Source organism: Sarcophilus harrisii, chromosome 6 (assembly GCF_902635505.1).
Source record: "Sarcophilus harrisii chromosome 6, mSarHar1.11, whole genome shotgun sequence".
In the NCBI taxonomy this organism is placed as follows: Eukaryota; Metazoa; Chordata; class Mammalia; order Dasyuromorphia; family Dasyuridae; genus Sarcophilus; species Sarcophilus harrisii.
Window position 1 is genome coordinate 250,459,849 of NC_045431.1, and position 15,784 is coordinate 250,475,632.

Genomic DNA, 15,784 nt, shown 5'->3' on the forward strand with positions numbered 1-15,784 from the left:
AATTTATCATTAAATGTTCATATTTTATGCAACCCCAGGTCAGCCCTTCTATAGAAGAATCAATGAATGAACTATAGTTAGATTAATGGATAAATATTTTGATGTAAATAGAGATTTAAAAAAAAATAGTACACTTAATTACTAGGCAAAATGAAGTAAAAAGAAAAATCAAAAGAAATTTGATTGATATATTCAAAATGATACACACATTTCTATATGCATATATATTTACATATGCACACATATAAAAGTATTTATAACTATCTATATCTCTATATGTATATGTATAGGATGTATGTATATATAATTTGGGCTTGGTCCTCCTTTTTTTTTTGTTTTTGTTTTTGTTTTTCTACTAAAGAAATTAAGTGAGGTGGTTTTCTTTTGTCCACTCTATGTATATATACATACATACATATATATATATATATATATATATACATAATTTGTATGTATATATACATATATATATACATACATACATATATATACATACATGTAGGCCATGTATATATACATATATATATATACATGTACTCTCTATCTGATGAAGATCATTTTAAAGCAATTTTATGTGAAAGCTATAAAATTAACCCTTTAACTGGCTGCTTTCTGCCTTATTCTCTTCATATTTCATATGAAAGCAGGATGAAGGACAAGGATACAATAGAGTATTTTCTTCTTTCTCCTTCAAATATCCTTGAATGGGATATTTGTACTGAGTGCAAATCTCTTGATTTATGAGCTATTGTTTTATAGGAAACCAAAACTGAGCAAGAATCTGTCTCTTTCTTCTTCAAAGGAGATCTTATAGCTTTGAATACAGAGGAATTAATTTCCCTCAAAGCACAAGGTAGGAGAGTATATAGTGGGAAGTTGTAATCAAGCCTCAGACATTTACTAGCTATGTGACTGAGCAAACCATTAACTTCAGTATGCTTTTCTCTAATGGAGAAGAAAATGGTAAACTATAATATACGGGCTAGCTCTCTGAAGGGCTTCAGGATCAGTCAAAGTCCTTAGTGTTTAGGGGGAGAAGTAAAGGAGGCAGGCAGGCTGCCATGTGACTTGTCAAAGATGGAACCCAGACTCTGGAGTCTGAAGCCTGAAGTTTTCCCTCCTGAGAGTGCTGTGACAGAGAAACTTACCTTTTCCTTCAGCCCTCCAGTCCTTCCCTCCCATTACTTCACCACAACACATTCAGCAAGAGCCATCACATCACCATATCATCTAAGTATATGTTTATAGAATCATTATCTCATATTGAATAGGTATTTAGCATTAAGCACTCTGCTGTCTTAAATTCAAGTACACCTTTTCAGAGTTCTAGTCCTCTACAGTAAACCACTCCAGTAGGTTTGCACAGAAAACTTCAAATGAGGTCACACAGAATTGGACATTACAGAAAAATTAGTTACAGCAACAAAAAGAGGGATGACTTGCCTCAAGAAGCATTTGGCTCTTATTTTTCAGTTTCTTTGTATGTCTTCAATCAGAGGGTAAAATATAACTTTTTGGTTGAGGGGATTCCTAAAGATATGGGTTTGGCTGGACGTATTTGTATGTCCACATACACAGATACATATATACACAATATGCTTTTATTGTTTCAAAGTCCACATAATTTAATATACCTGCATATACACACACACTTAGACAAATGTATGCATATTCCTACATACAAAATTCATGTGAGTAGAGCTAGAATAATTCAGTTATTCATAAATAGATATAAAAACACACATAAAACCAATTTTACCTAATTCAGTCTCCCTATGTCTGTCTATATTTCTATATGTATAAGCACTCACAGATATGTGCACATACAAAAAATACATATATATGCATATATATACATATTCATATACATATAGAAATATTAAGTTATGGATTCAAAAATGACTAAAGTTTTATTCCTCCAGGTTAAACATATACACACATATATACACATACACAACCACCAGAAAAATGTTGGTATTTTAGGATTTGAAAGAACTTCACAGTCTATCTAGTGAAAATCATACCTACAAGCAATAGCCAATACAACATATCCAAGAAGTGATTTTCTAGTTTCATTGTGAAGACATTCAAGGAGATCAAAGCTACTAGCTCCTGTAGCAGCCCATTTCACTTGGGAGAGAACAAATGTTAGGAAGAATTTCCTTGATTTTCTAAATATGCCTCTTTTCAATCTCAATATATGTTGTCCAGTGTTTTAGTAAAGAAGTGTCTGCTGCCTTCAGATACAAGGAATCCAGAGGATGTAACTGTCATGGTAATCCACTATAGGGACAGAATTTTGGTTTAAAAAAGATGGGAGTGAAAAAATAATGGTCCAGTAAGCCATAGCAAAAAGATAAGGAAACAAATTCATAAGTCTTCATACAGACGGCCCAAAACAGGTAACTGGCAATCTAGCTATCTAGCTCACTGTAAGACATCCACAAGAGAAAGAAATAGAGTGTGAAGAAAAATCTTTAGTGAGGAACAAGTGATAAGAGAAAATATAGTGAGTTTTTCTCTTTTTCTAGAACTAGGGCAAAAACCTATGTTCTTTTATACATATCAGGACTCTTTTCTCTTTAGCTTATTATTCTTTGCCTTCACTTTTTCAATAGCACAAGGAAAGGTAGAATTTAGTAATATCTAAAATATCTTCCAGATTAAGAATGCTAAATCTATGAAGTTAACAAAGAACTAAATAAATAATTTTTGAATGAATCAGTTTCCATGTAGAGAAAAGAAGGAAGACATACAAGTCTGATATTAGATTTCTAAGTCAAAATTTTCAAACTTACCTGTGGGTGAAGAATGATATTTTCAATTGCTTCATGCAAGTGATTGATAAGTCATAAATAAGGGATTTGAAAGTATTTATAAATGAAGAATGAGGAAGAAATTGTTAAATACTTCTCCCTGAAGTATTCCCCCCAGATACATAGGAAATGCAATTAAGATATCTCTTGTGGAGTCATCCTGGGGGAAATAATTATCACTCAAGTCATAGTTGTTTGGTTTGTTTTTAAATGAGATTTTAAAAAATTTAAATTGTTCTTTCTAGTTCAAAATGTTGTTAATATATGTGTGTCCTGAGAGTATACACTGAGTAGAAGTTATTTTATTTAAGGAAAAATACTTTCAGTTTACCTCAGAGAATTATAAAAAGAATGTCAGAATTGGCTAGGCCCTTGGGACTGAATGGAACCTTAAAACATAGGATCCATATGCAAAGGCTTGAAAAGTTTATGGAATGTCTGAGACTCTTGTTTGACCAAAGATAGGTAGGCAAATTACACTTTAAAAGACCTTCTTTAAGCTTCTGTTCATAAACTTTGTTCCAAGTCAATAATGCCATGGAAGTAGATTGTATCCCAAAATACCTTGGACATGAATTTTTGTGTCAGAAAAAGTCAGGAGCCAGAACTGGGACAAGTGATATTGGATTACAAATAGGAAATGAGTTTTTTTTTTTTTAAACGAGATTTCCAACTTGTGAAAAAGGCCTGAAGTGTATATAAAACATTATCAGGGGAAATCTGAAAAATAGGGGTTGACTATTTTTCACCACTTCATGACTGGGTAACACTTCATTCTTGGGAAACCACATTATTTATTATGTACACCTAGGTCTTAGAGGCCAGTATCTGTAAAAGACTGAAACTCTTGTGTTCATGCACTGAATAGGCTGATTTAGGCAGAATTCTCATTTTTATTCTGTTAGCTTGGTCTACACATGAGCAAATGATATTTTTCCTATTAAGTCTGAGTATTTGTGTGAGATATGTTTTGTAATTGTTTATATATAGTTCTTGGGTTTGCCTTGACAGGTAGAAATACCAGCTCCTGGTCATCTTGACTGTTGTTCTTTGATATTTGAATTGTTTTTGTCTGGCAGCTTGCAGTATTTTTTTTTTACATGAGATTGTAGTTTTAAGGCTTATTACCAATAAAAATGAGAATTCTACCTAAATCAGCCTATTTGTTCAGTGCCATACCAATCACACTAAGAATATCAAGGTATTGGTGGAAAAAAATACAAAAGATAGCATCTTAGCAGTACCAAAACTAAAACTATATTATAAAGCAGTAGTCATTAAAACCATTTGGTATTGACAAAGTAATAGAGTGTGGATCCATGAAATAGATGAGATAAAGACCCCACAATAATCAAAATCTATAAGAATCTAGTATTTGATAAAATCCCAAACTCAAATTTCAGGAATAAGAATTCACTTTTTGATAAACCTTGCCAGGAAAACTAGAAAACAGTATGTCATACTTCTCATACCCCATACGAAAATAAAGGCAAAATGGGTATATGATTTGGGCAAAAAAGACAAGGCTATAAACAATTTTTGAGAGTAAGGGGGTAATTTAGCTATTAAATCTTTGGAGAAGTTAAGAATTTATTACCAAAGAAGAACTAGAGAACATTATAAAAGGTAAAACTGACAATTTTGATTACATTAAGTTAAAAAGGTTTTCACAAACAAAGCCAAAAGAAATAAGTTTAAAAGGGAAGCTGGAAAAAATTTACAGCCAGTGTTTCTGATAAAGATCTCATTTACAAAATATATAAAGAACTGTGTCAAATTTGATAATATCATTCATTCCCCATTTGATAAATGGTAAAAGAATATGAACGTACAATTTTCAGATGACAAAATTAAAGCCATCTATAGTCATATGAAAAAAATGCTCTAAGTCACTCTTGATTAGAGAAACACAAATTAAAGCAACTCTGAGGTACCACCTCACACCTCTCAATTTGGCTAAGAGGACAGGAAAAAATAATGATATTATGTTGGAGGGGACATAGGAAAACACTATTGCATTGTTGATGGAGTTGTGAAATGGTCCAGTTTATGGCCACTACAAAGAGGACTGCCACAAACATTCACGCACATATAGATTCCTTTCCCTTCTTTATGATCTCTTTGGGATATAAGCCCAGTAGTAACACTGCTGGATCAAAGGGTATACACAGTTTGATAACTTTTTGAGCACAGTTTCAAATTGCCCTCCAGAATGGTTGGATGTATTCACAATTCCACCAACAATGTATTAGTGTCCCTGTTTTCCCACATCCCCTCCAACATTGCACATTATCTTTCTCTGTCATTCTAGCCACTCTGACAGGAGTATAGTGGTATCTCAGAGTTGTCTTAATTTTAATTTCTCTGATTAATAATGACTTGGGGCATCTTTTCATATGACTAGAAATAGTTTCAATTTCTCTGTCTGAATTGTTTGTTCATATCCTTTGAACATTTATCAATTGGAGAATGGCTTGATTTCTTATAAATTAGAGTCAGTTCTCTATATATTTTGGAAATGAGGCCTTTATCAGAACCTTTGACTGTAAAAATATTTTCCCAGTTTATTGCTTCCCTTCTAATCTTGTCTGCATTAGTTTTGTTTGTACAAAAACTTTTCAGTTTGGTATAATCAAAATTTTCTATTTTGTGATCAGTAATGATCTCTAGTTCTTTTTTTGGTCATAAATTCCTTCTTCTTCCACAGGTCTGAGAGGTAAACTATCCTGTGTTCCTCTAATTTATTTATAATATCATTCTTTATGCCTAGGTCATGAACCCATTTTGACCTTATCTTGGTGTACGGTGTTAAGTGTATTACTTCTTTTTTCTAGAGGTACAGGACTCTGTATTATTTATTAAATCCACAATTTATATTAAACAGATTGATCTATTGCCTTCTCTGCATCTGGGAGAAGTTGTGAGCTTAAACAATACAGTATATTTTTTTTTACCTTCTAATTTATTTTTATTTTAGGGACCATCAAGATGGTAGTGAATGATGTACTTATGGCCTTTGCATATCAAATACTTGATTTTAAATCTTGGCTCAAGACAATTAAAATGTTAGAATCTGAGAAAAACACAACTTTTTTTCAGCTTCAGTTTTTCCATTTTAAAATTATGGACAGTGAATAGAACACCAGTCTTGAAGCAGGAGGATCTGATTTCAAACTTCCTAGCTATGTGACCCAAAAAAAAAGACGATAATATTATCTCTTTTACATAGTTTCTATGAGGATCAGATAAGATAATTTATTTTTGTCAGCTGCCAAATATTATACAAAAATACTAATTAGTGTTATTCTTTATTTTATCTAACAAATATTTTATCCAGGTAAATGGGTTGGATCTGTTTATGTGTGAAGTAGGATCATTTTCTCAAGGTGAATAGTGTTCAATTAGTCATAGTACATTAAGGGTTGAGGCAAATGTTATCTGAGACATGAAATTAAGAGCTGATTTTGGCTGAGTAAATGGGGAATAACACACATACACACATCAGAGTTAGAAATGAAACTGAATAGAGACATAATTAGAGGGTAAAAGTTTGCCTACTCTCTGAGAATCATCAAGATTTGAATATTTTCTTATCCCTTATTCCAGTAGGGAAGATACCCTCAACTATCAAGGTGAACCTCAAAATCCCCAGGTATATGTTCTTAACGTGGAATAAATCCATGTAATGAATAGAAGGAACATCTGGTGTTTAATCTAAAATGTCCTTATAATGCAGCAAGATAATCTACACAGAGATTTTATTGGGATTGTTAACTGTGTTCATTTCCATTGAATAAAGATCTATTGGGTATACTAGTTTTCTATAGAACTGAAAGTTCTAGTTGTTCTTGTGAGCATTTTTCAGTCCAATCTAGTTCAATGTGATCCAACAAGCATTTATAAGTTATTGATAAAAGTATTTTCTAATCTGCATCAAAGAAATTTTTTTGTTTGCATTTGAAGTTATACTTTGCAAGTGTCACAGGAAATGCTCTAGTTTCCACTACCTGAAGGCTCAGTAAGTTACCTTTATCCCTTACTGCATGATACTCATGGTTGGATGAGGGATCTCTTAATTGGATGAGGGATCTCTTATTTCTACCTTGATTAAAGATCCCATTGACATGTCTGAGAAATCATAAAGGGTCCACAGACTAAAAACAAAAGGAAAGGGGTTCTTCCTTCTCCCAGCTTGGTAAAAGCTGCCACTATTATGGGTAAATAAATCTTTGTCTCTGAATGCCAGAACTGTTTTAGTAAGTTATTTTTAAAGGCTCATCCAGTTCCTTCTATACTATTAATAGAAAGAGGCTATCACCATCCATGTGGTAAGAGAACCCAGAAAGTCTTCTGTCAGAGACAGGTCCTTAACACTTCCCACAAGATTGCCTTCATCTTTAGTGATCTAGGCTCATGTTAAGTTCTTGTTATACAAGTAATAAACAAAATGCTTAGGAAAACAGATTATTCCTAAACCATTGAGGGGAAAATCTTCTTTCTTGTTACATTTGCATAAGCCTGTTCAGAATCGAATTCCTTTATACTCCACAAAGATTTTTTTGGTTCCCAGTATGATCATTAAACCTCTTTTGAAGTCTTTCTACAATGTATCAGAGAGTTTTAAAGATAACTAGAGTCTCTCAAAGATTATGACCAATTCATAATTGTAGAGGGGCTATAATCTTCATTGGTGAGTACCTACTTTAAGAAAATGATTGATCAATATCATATTGAATACATGAAGAGTATTTTAGCATTCTTTCATGATTTCAATATATGATGATAAGCTTCTTGGTTAGTGTGGTTTCTATGGCTTTAAATTAAACATCTAATTAAAAGATTAAATACATGACTACAGAGGAGAATTACAGCTATGAAGTGAAATACAGCAAATTGCAGATCTAAGCAATAGTATGAGTCAAGCAATAGCCCAAAGAGCCTTTTCTCACCCAGAGCCAGACATTAAAGATAAACTAAGTCATAGTGATAAAATTGATGAGGAATGTATTAAAGGAAAGACTAACACTGACTATTAAATTACTCCAATGCACCCCACAAGAAAATCAAGATACAAGGGTACTGACTCACCAAGATTTTGACCAAAAAGTACTCTGTTTCCTGATATCGCTTATGTGGTCATTCAAAAACTATTGAAATATCTTCCATTTATAAGCAGCTGGTGTTGTAGTAGTTAAAATATTGGTCTAAGAATACAAAAGCTCTAAGTCAGTGGTTCTCAAAGTATGGTCTAGAGAATCCTGGGGATCTCTGAAACCCTTTTAAAGGGTCTACAAATTCAAAAATAGTTTTTATTTCCAATATGGTAAATGTCTATAAATATAATCCAGATAAACAAAAACACTTTGGAGAGATCCTCAATAATTTTAATAGGATAAAGATACTGAAAACAAAAGTTTGAGAACCACTGATCTAAGTTCAAATCTAGCCTATGATAATTAATTAGCTGTGTGACTCTGGACATGATATTTCATTTCCCTGAGCTTCTTTTAATCAATTGTAAATGCACTAATAAAAAGACCTACTTTATAAGATTATTGCAAGGATCAAGTGAGACTTGTAAAAAAAAAGACGTAAAAAAACTTGTAAAGTTTTTAGCACAGTGCTTAGCACAGAGTGGGTACTATATAAATGTGTATTCCTTTTCCTTACCATTCACTTTACCACACTTGAGGAAGCTTATTGATTAGCAAAACAATGTAGACAATGGGCTTTGAATTCATGTCTTGAGGAGAAATAAATAGAAATTGAAAAGAGGCAAATTTAAGGTTAGGAAAAACTACAAAATATTTCATCCCAAATAAGAATGTTATATCTTAACAAAAACTAGAGTCAATCCAAACAGAGTTCTTTCATCCTAACAAATGTGATACAAAGGGATTAATTAGCATGTAAGATAAAGTAGGGCATGCCATTCCTGCATCTGGGGAAAAAAGCTGGATTTCTGATAAATAACCTTAAGCAGAAATATCAAATTTAGTATATATATGTGATGGAAACAAACAAACAAAAAAACTTATGGAAAGTACATAGTTTGACAATTTGTGAGGCTGTTCAGAGAGATGTTTCTACTTGAAGAAAGAACCTCCCACATCCATCCCAACAGAATACGAAGTAGACAAAAGTCATCTTGCTCTTTTTAAAGCCTTACCTTTTTAAAAGTAGAAATACATTTGCTATCTCTACAAATAGTCTTGAAAGAAGAAAAAAATATCAATCCCTGAAGCTAAATTGACAAGAATAAAACCAAATATTGGAAGATAAGTATGAATTAATATTCTATTGATTCAGAGCACATGATTCTAATTTAATTACTATTTATTATGCACTTGTTTCATGTAAAGGATTAGCTATTCTATAAAACGCAACAGAAACAATGAAGTTTTTTTACTCAAGGATCCCATAGTGGTCTTAGAAGGGATGCAATTTTTAAATAGAAAACTCCATATGTGACCCTTTGAAGAAGTGGGAAATGATTTTGCTACTGTTCATTAAAATTACAAAAATGATCATTCACAAAATAAAGAGCAATATTCCAGTATAAGGTCAAGAGAAGACATGGTCACATATAATAAATAAACATCCTTATAGCATAGTCAGTGCACTTTTCCCCCCAATTGTAAGATGCTGATCTTTTGCTGATCTAAGCAAAGATTGATTGTAGGCTGTAAAGCCTGCAGCTTTAAAGTCTAGGATTATTCTGTGGGTATGAGGCTCAATGATGAAAATAAAAATAAAAGTAAACAGAAACAGTATTAACCAGGGAATTTTGCAGCTACTTAGTAAAGAAAACTTTTCCTAAAACCTGTTAAAGCCAACTTTTCAGTTTCTAGCTCAACTCTGTTTCCCTATAACTTGCCAAAACTTGCCTAAACTCACCAGTAGAAACACTGCTAACTGATAACAAGGAATAGTGCATTTTCTTAAACCAAGAATGAGAGAGGGAAAGGATTTTTCCCTAAAGAAAAGAGAATTTAAAAAAAGATAGAGGTGAAAGAATTCTATATCTCCAATTATATTGGAACCATTGGTAATTGTATTTTAAATATGAAGTTTGCATTGATTTGCTAAGGCTCTTTTTAGGGCACCTTTTACTTCTTTGTTCGTCAAACTGTAGATCAATGGGTTGAGCATGGGGATGACCAAGGTATAAAACACAGAGGCCATCTTGTCTGTTTCAAAGGAATGGTTAGAGTTGGGCTGCAAGTACATGAAGAGAAGGGTTCCATAGAACACGATCACTACAGTGAGATGAGAGCCACAGGTAGAGAAGGCTTTGTATCTGCCCTCAGCAGAGTTCATTTTGATGATAGCCACAAGAATGAACATATAGGAAACAAGGACAACTAGGAGGGAAGAAAGCAAATTTAAAGCAGAAAAGATTAGAATGATGAATTCTATTTCATGTGTGTCAGAGCATACAATAGACAACAAGGGAAGACTATCACAATAGAAATGTCTGATGACATTGGATCTGCAAAAGGACAAAATAAAAATTTCAATTGTGACCAACAATGATATAAAAATGCTATACAGATAAGGGACGGCCACTAGAACCAAACATACCCTGTCTGACATGATGACTGTGTAGAGGAGGGGTTTACAAATAGCCACATAGCGATCATAAGCCATAGATGACAAAATGAAAAGTTCACTAATAATGAAAATCTCAAAGGAAGCTAGTTGGGTTGCACACCAATTGTAGGAAATGATATTTTTCTCTGCTACAAAATTGACAAGCATTTTGGGACCAATGACAGTGGAATAACCAAGATCAGTAAATGCTAGATGCCTGAGGAAAAAGTACATGGGGATTTGTAGATGAGAATCAATCTTTGTTAGGATGATCATGCCCAGATTCCCTACCACTGTGACCATGTAGATGAGGAGGAACACACCAAAAAGTGGGACCTTTAGCTCTGGTCTGTTTGTAACTCCCATGAGAATAAATTCAGTCACTGAGGTGGCTAAAGTTCCATTCTGTCTGTCCATGAATTCCATCAAAACAACCTAATCTGGAAAGAAAATAAAGAAGTTGAGTATTGCAAAATGACAATTATGGAATTTATATACCTCTAGATAAAAAGGGTGTGATGATGAAAGTAGTATTATGACTTAGTACATGGAAAACACATTCTCCAATTCTTAAAATATTTGTATAAGCTAGCTACTAATAGTCTGCCAATTCTATTATAGCAGAAAATGAAGGACATGTCAGAATCACCAAATGTTAATAGCAACAACTCTTTTTTTTTTTTTTATTTAATAGCCTTTTATTTACAGGATATATACATGGGTAACATTACAGCATTAACAATTGCCAAACCTCTTGTTCCAATTTTTCACCTCTTACCCCCCCCCACCCCCTTCCCTAGATGGCAGGATGACCAGTAGATGTTAAATATATTAAGATATAAATTAGATACACAATAAGTATACCTGACCAAAACGTTATTTTGCTGTACAAAAAGAATCAGACTCTGAAATATTGTACAATTAGCTTGTGAAGGAAATCAAAAATGCAGGTGTGCATAAATATAGGGATTGGGAATTCAATGTAATGGTTTTTAGTCATCTCCCAGAGTTCTTTTCTGGGCATAGCTAGTTCAGTTCATTACTGCTCCATTAGAAATGATTTGGTTGATCTCGTTGCTGAGGATGGCCTGGTCCATCAGAACTGGTCATCATATAGTATTGTTGTTGAAGTATATAATGATCTCCTGGTCCTGCTCATTTCACTCAGCATCAGTTCGTGTAAGTCTCTCCAGGCCTTTCTGAAATTATCCTGTTGGTCATTTCTTACAGAACAGTAATATTCCATAATTTTCATATACCACAATTTATTCAGCCATTCTCCAACTGATGGACATCCATTCAGTTTCCAGTTTCTAGCCACTACAAAAAGGGCTGCCACAAACATTCGTGCACATACAGGTCCCTTTCCCTTCTTTTTAATCTCTTTGGGATATAACCCCAGTAGTAATACTGCTGGATCAAAGGGTATGCACAGTTTGATAACTTTTTGAGCATAGTTCCAAACTACTCTCCAAAATGGTTGGATTCGTTCACAACTCCACCAACAATGCATCAATGTCCCAGTTTTCCCGCATCCCCTCCAACAATCATCATTATTTTTTCCTGTCATCTTAGCCAATCTGACAGGTGTGTAGTGGTATCTTAGAGTTGTCTTAATTTGCATTTCTCTGATTAATAATGACTTGGAGCATCTTTTCATATGACTAAAAATAGTTTCAATTTCTTCATCTGAGAATTGTCTGTTCATATCCTTTGACCATTTTTCAATTGGAGAATGGCTTGATTTTTTATAAATTAGAGTTAATTCTCTATATATTTTGGAAATGAGGCCTTTATCAGAACCTTTGACTGTAAAAATATTTTCCCAGTTTATTGCTTCCCTTCTAATCTTGTCTGCATTAGTTTTGTTTGTACAAAAACTTTTCAGTTTGGTATAATCGAAATTTTCTATTTTGTGATCAGTAATGATCTCTAGTTCTGCTTTGGTCATAAAGACCTTCCCCTTCCACAGGTCTGAGAGGTAAACTATCCTGTGTTCCTCTAATTTATTAATAATTTCATTCTTTATGCCTAGGTCATGAACCCATTTTGACCTTATCTTGGTGTACGGCGTTAAGTATGGATCAATGCCTAGTTTCTGCCATATTAGTTTCCAATTTTCCCAGCAATTTTTATCAAACAGTAAGTTCTTATCCCAAAAGCTGGGATCTTTGGGTTTGTCAAAGACTAGGTTGCTATATTTGTTGACTGTTTTATCCCTTGAACCTAATCTATTCCACTGATCAACTAATCTATTCCTTAGCCAATACCAAATAGTTTTGGTAACTGCTGCTCTATAATATAATTTTAGATCTGGTACAGCTAAGCCACCATCATTTGGTTTTTTTTTCATTAATTCCCTTGAAATTCTTGACCTTTTGTTTTTCCATATGAACTTTGTTGTTATTTTTTCTAGGTCATTAAAATAGTTTTTTGGGAGTCTGATTGGTATAGCGCTAAATAAATAGATTAGTTTAGGTAATATTGTCATCTTTATTATATTTGCTCGCCCTATCCAAGAGCATTTAATATTTTTCCAATTGGTTAGATCAGACTTAATTTGTGTGAAAAGTGGTCTGTAATTTTGCTCATAAAGTTTCTGATTTTCCCTTGGCAGATAGATTCCTAAATATTTTATATTATCAGTAGTTACTTTAAATGGAATTTCTCTTTGTAACTCTGACTGTTGGATTTTGTTAGTGATATATAAGAATGCTGATGACTTATGTGGGTTTATTTTATAACCAGCAACTTTGCTAAAGTTGTGGATTATTTCTAATAACTTTTTAGCAGAATCTCTGGGGTTCTCTAAGTATACCATCATGTCATCGGCAAAGAGTGATAATTTGGCTTCCTCATTGCCTATTCTTATTCCTTTAATCTCTTTCTCAGCTCTTATTGCTATAGCTAGCGTTTCTAATACAATATTAAATAGTAACGGTGATAGTGGGCAACCTTGTTTCACTCCAGATCTTATTGGGAATGGTTGCAGTTTGTCTCCATTACATATGATGCTTACTGATGGTTTTAAATAGATGCTGCTGATTATTTTAAGGAAAAGTCCATTTATTCCTATACTCTCAAGTGTTTTTAATAGGAATGGATGTTGGATTTTATCAAATGCTTTTTCTGCATCTATTGAGATGATCATATGGTTTTTGTTAATTTGGTTATTAACATGGCCAATTATATTGATAGTTTTCCTAATATTGAACCAGCCCTGCATTCCTGGTATAAATCCTACTTGATCATAGTGTATTATCTTGGAGATGATTTTCTGTAGTCTTTTTGCTAATATCTTATTTAAGATTTTAGCATCAATATTCATTAGGGAGATTGGTCTATAATTTTCTTTCTCTGTTTTCAGCCTACCTGGTTTAGGTATCAGTACCATGTCTGTGTCATAGAAGGAATTTGGTAGGACTCCTTCATTCCCTATTTTATCAAATAATTTATATAGCATTGGGGCCAATTGTTCTTTAAATGTTTGGTAAAATTCACATGTAAATCCATCTGGTCCTGGGGATTTTTTCTTAGGGAGTTGTTTAATTGCCTGTTCTATTTCTTTTTCTGAAATGGGACTATTCAAGCAATTTACTTCCTCCTCTGTTAGTCTGGGAAGTCTATATTTTTGGAGGTAGTCATCCATTTCACTTAGGTTATCAAATTTATTGGCATAAAGTTGAGCAAAATAACTCCTTATTATTTCTCTAATTTCCTCTTCATTGGTGGAAAGTTCTCCCTTTTCATTTTTAAGACTACTAATTTCATTTTCCTCCCTCCTTTTTCTAATCAGATTTACCAAAGGCTTATCTATTTTATTGGCTTTTTCATAGAACCAACTCTTAGTTTTATTAATTAGTTCAATAGTTTTTTTACTTTCAATATTTTTAATTTCTCCTTTTAATTTTAGAATTTCCAATTTAGTATTTGATTGGGGGTTTTTAATTTGGTCTTTTTAGTTTTTTTAGTTGCAAGCCCAATTCATTAATCTTTTCTTTCTCTGTTTTATTCAAGTAAGCCTCTAAGGATATAAAATTCCCTCTTATTACCGCTTTGGCTGCATCCCACAAATTTTGGTATGATGTCTCATCATTGTCATTATCTTGAGTGAAATTATTAATTGTATCTATAATTTGCTGCTTCACCCAATCATTCTTTAAGATGAGATTGTTTAGTTTCCAATTACTTTTGGTCTATTTCCCCTAACTTTTTGTTGAATGTAGTTTTTATTGCATCATGATCTGAAAAGAAAGCATTTACTATTTCTGCTTTCTTGCATTTAATTTTGAGGTCTTTATGTCCTAATATATGGTCAATTTTTGAATAGGTTCCATGAACTGCTGAGAAGAAAGTATATTCCCTTCTATCTCCATTCAATTTTCTCCAAAGATCCAACATACCTAATTTTTCTAATATTCTATTTACTTCTTTAATTTCTTTCTTATTTGTTTTGTGGTTTGATTTGTCTAATTCTGAGAGTGCAAGGTTGAGATCTCCTACTATTACAGTTTTGTTGTCTATTTCTTCTTGCAACTCTCTTAACTTCTCCTTTAGGAAGTTGAGTGCCATACCACTTGGTGCATATATGTTTAATATTGATATTGCTTCGTTGTTTATGCTACCCTTTAGCAGGATGTAGTTTCCTTCCTTATCTCTTTTAATTAGATCAATTTTTACTTTTGCTTGATCTGAGATGAGGATGGCTACCCCTGCTTTTTTGACTTCACCTGAAGCATAATAGATTTTGCTCCAGCCTTTTACCTTTACTCTATATGTATACCCCTGCTTTAAATGTGTTTTTTGTAAACAACATATTGTAGGGTTCTGACTTTTGATCCAGTCTGCTATCTGCCTCCTCTTTATGGGGGAGTTCATCCCATTCACATTTACAGTTAGAATTACTAAATCTGTATTTCCTGTCATCTTAATAACCCCAGATTGTGAATAGCAGCAACTCTTGATCAGGGTTTCAATTGTTACCTAAAAGCATTTATGCTTTAGATCTCTTCTTGGACTTTTAAAGTCATAATTTTTCATGATGAGATATGATTGAAGGGGAGTGAGACAGTGGGAGAAGACTTCAAGAAATTCATTTTTGGGCTACCTAGACATTTCCAAAAGAGTGAAATTGGTCCCCTGAGGTAGGTGAGACAGCTCTCTTTCAGGTATGTCAGTGCAATGAAAGCTCATCAGCCATGGACACCCATAGCTTCAATTAATCTCAAACTAAGAAAGAAATCATGCTGAAAAGATGCAATAAACTTTAAAAAAGGAGTAAAGAAATTCAGATTTGATCTTTACATCTGGTTTAAGAAGGCAACATTTCAATGCAATGGAAAAATGAATTATGAGCCATGTTAGTACCTGGGAAT

At 33.1% G+C, this 15,784-nt stretch overlaps 1 protein-coding gene across 1 annotated transcript; it reads right to left on the bottom strand.

Annotated features, from left to right (window-relative positions):
- Positions 1-6,406: 6,406 nt before the first annotated feature.
- LOC100913547 (olfactory receptor 8K1-like) lies at positions 6,407-10,863 on the bottom strand. The gene is made up of 2 exons (XM_012552694.1): positions 9,902-10,863; positions 6,407-6,417 (listed from the first exon to the last, which is right to left on the bottom strand). Exons 1-2 carry the CDS (start codon positions 10,833-10,835, stop codon positions 6,407-6,409), a joined length of 945 nt encoding a protein of 314 aa, XP_012408148.1. The 5' UTR covers positions 10,836-10,863.
- Positions 10,864-15,784: the final 4,921 nt, after the last annotated feature.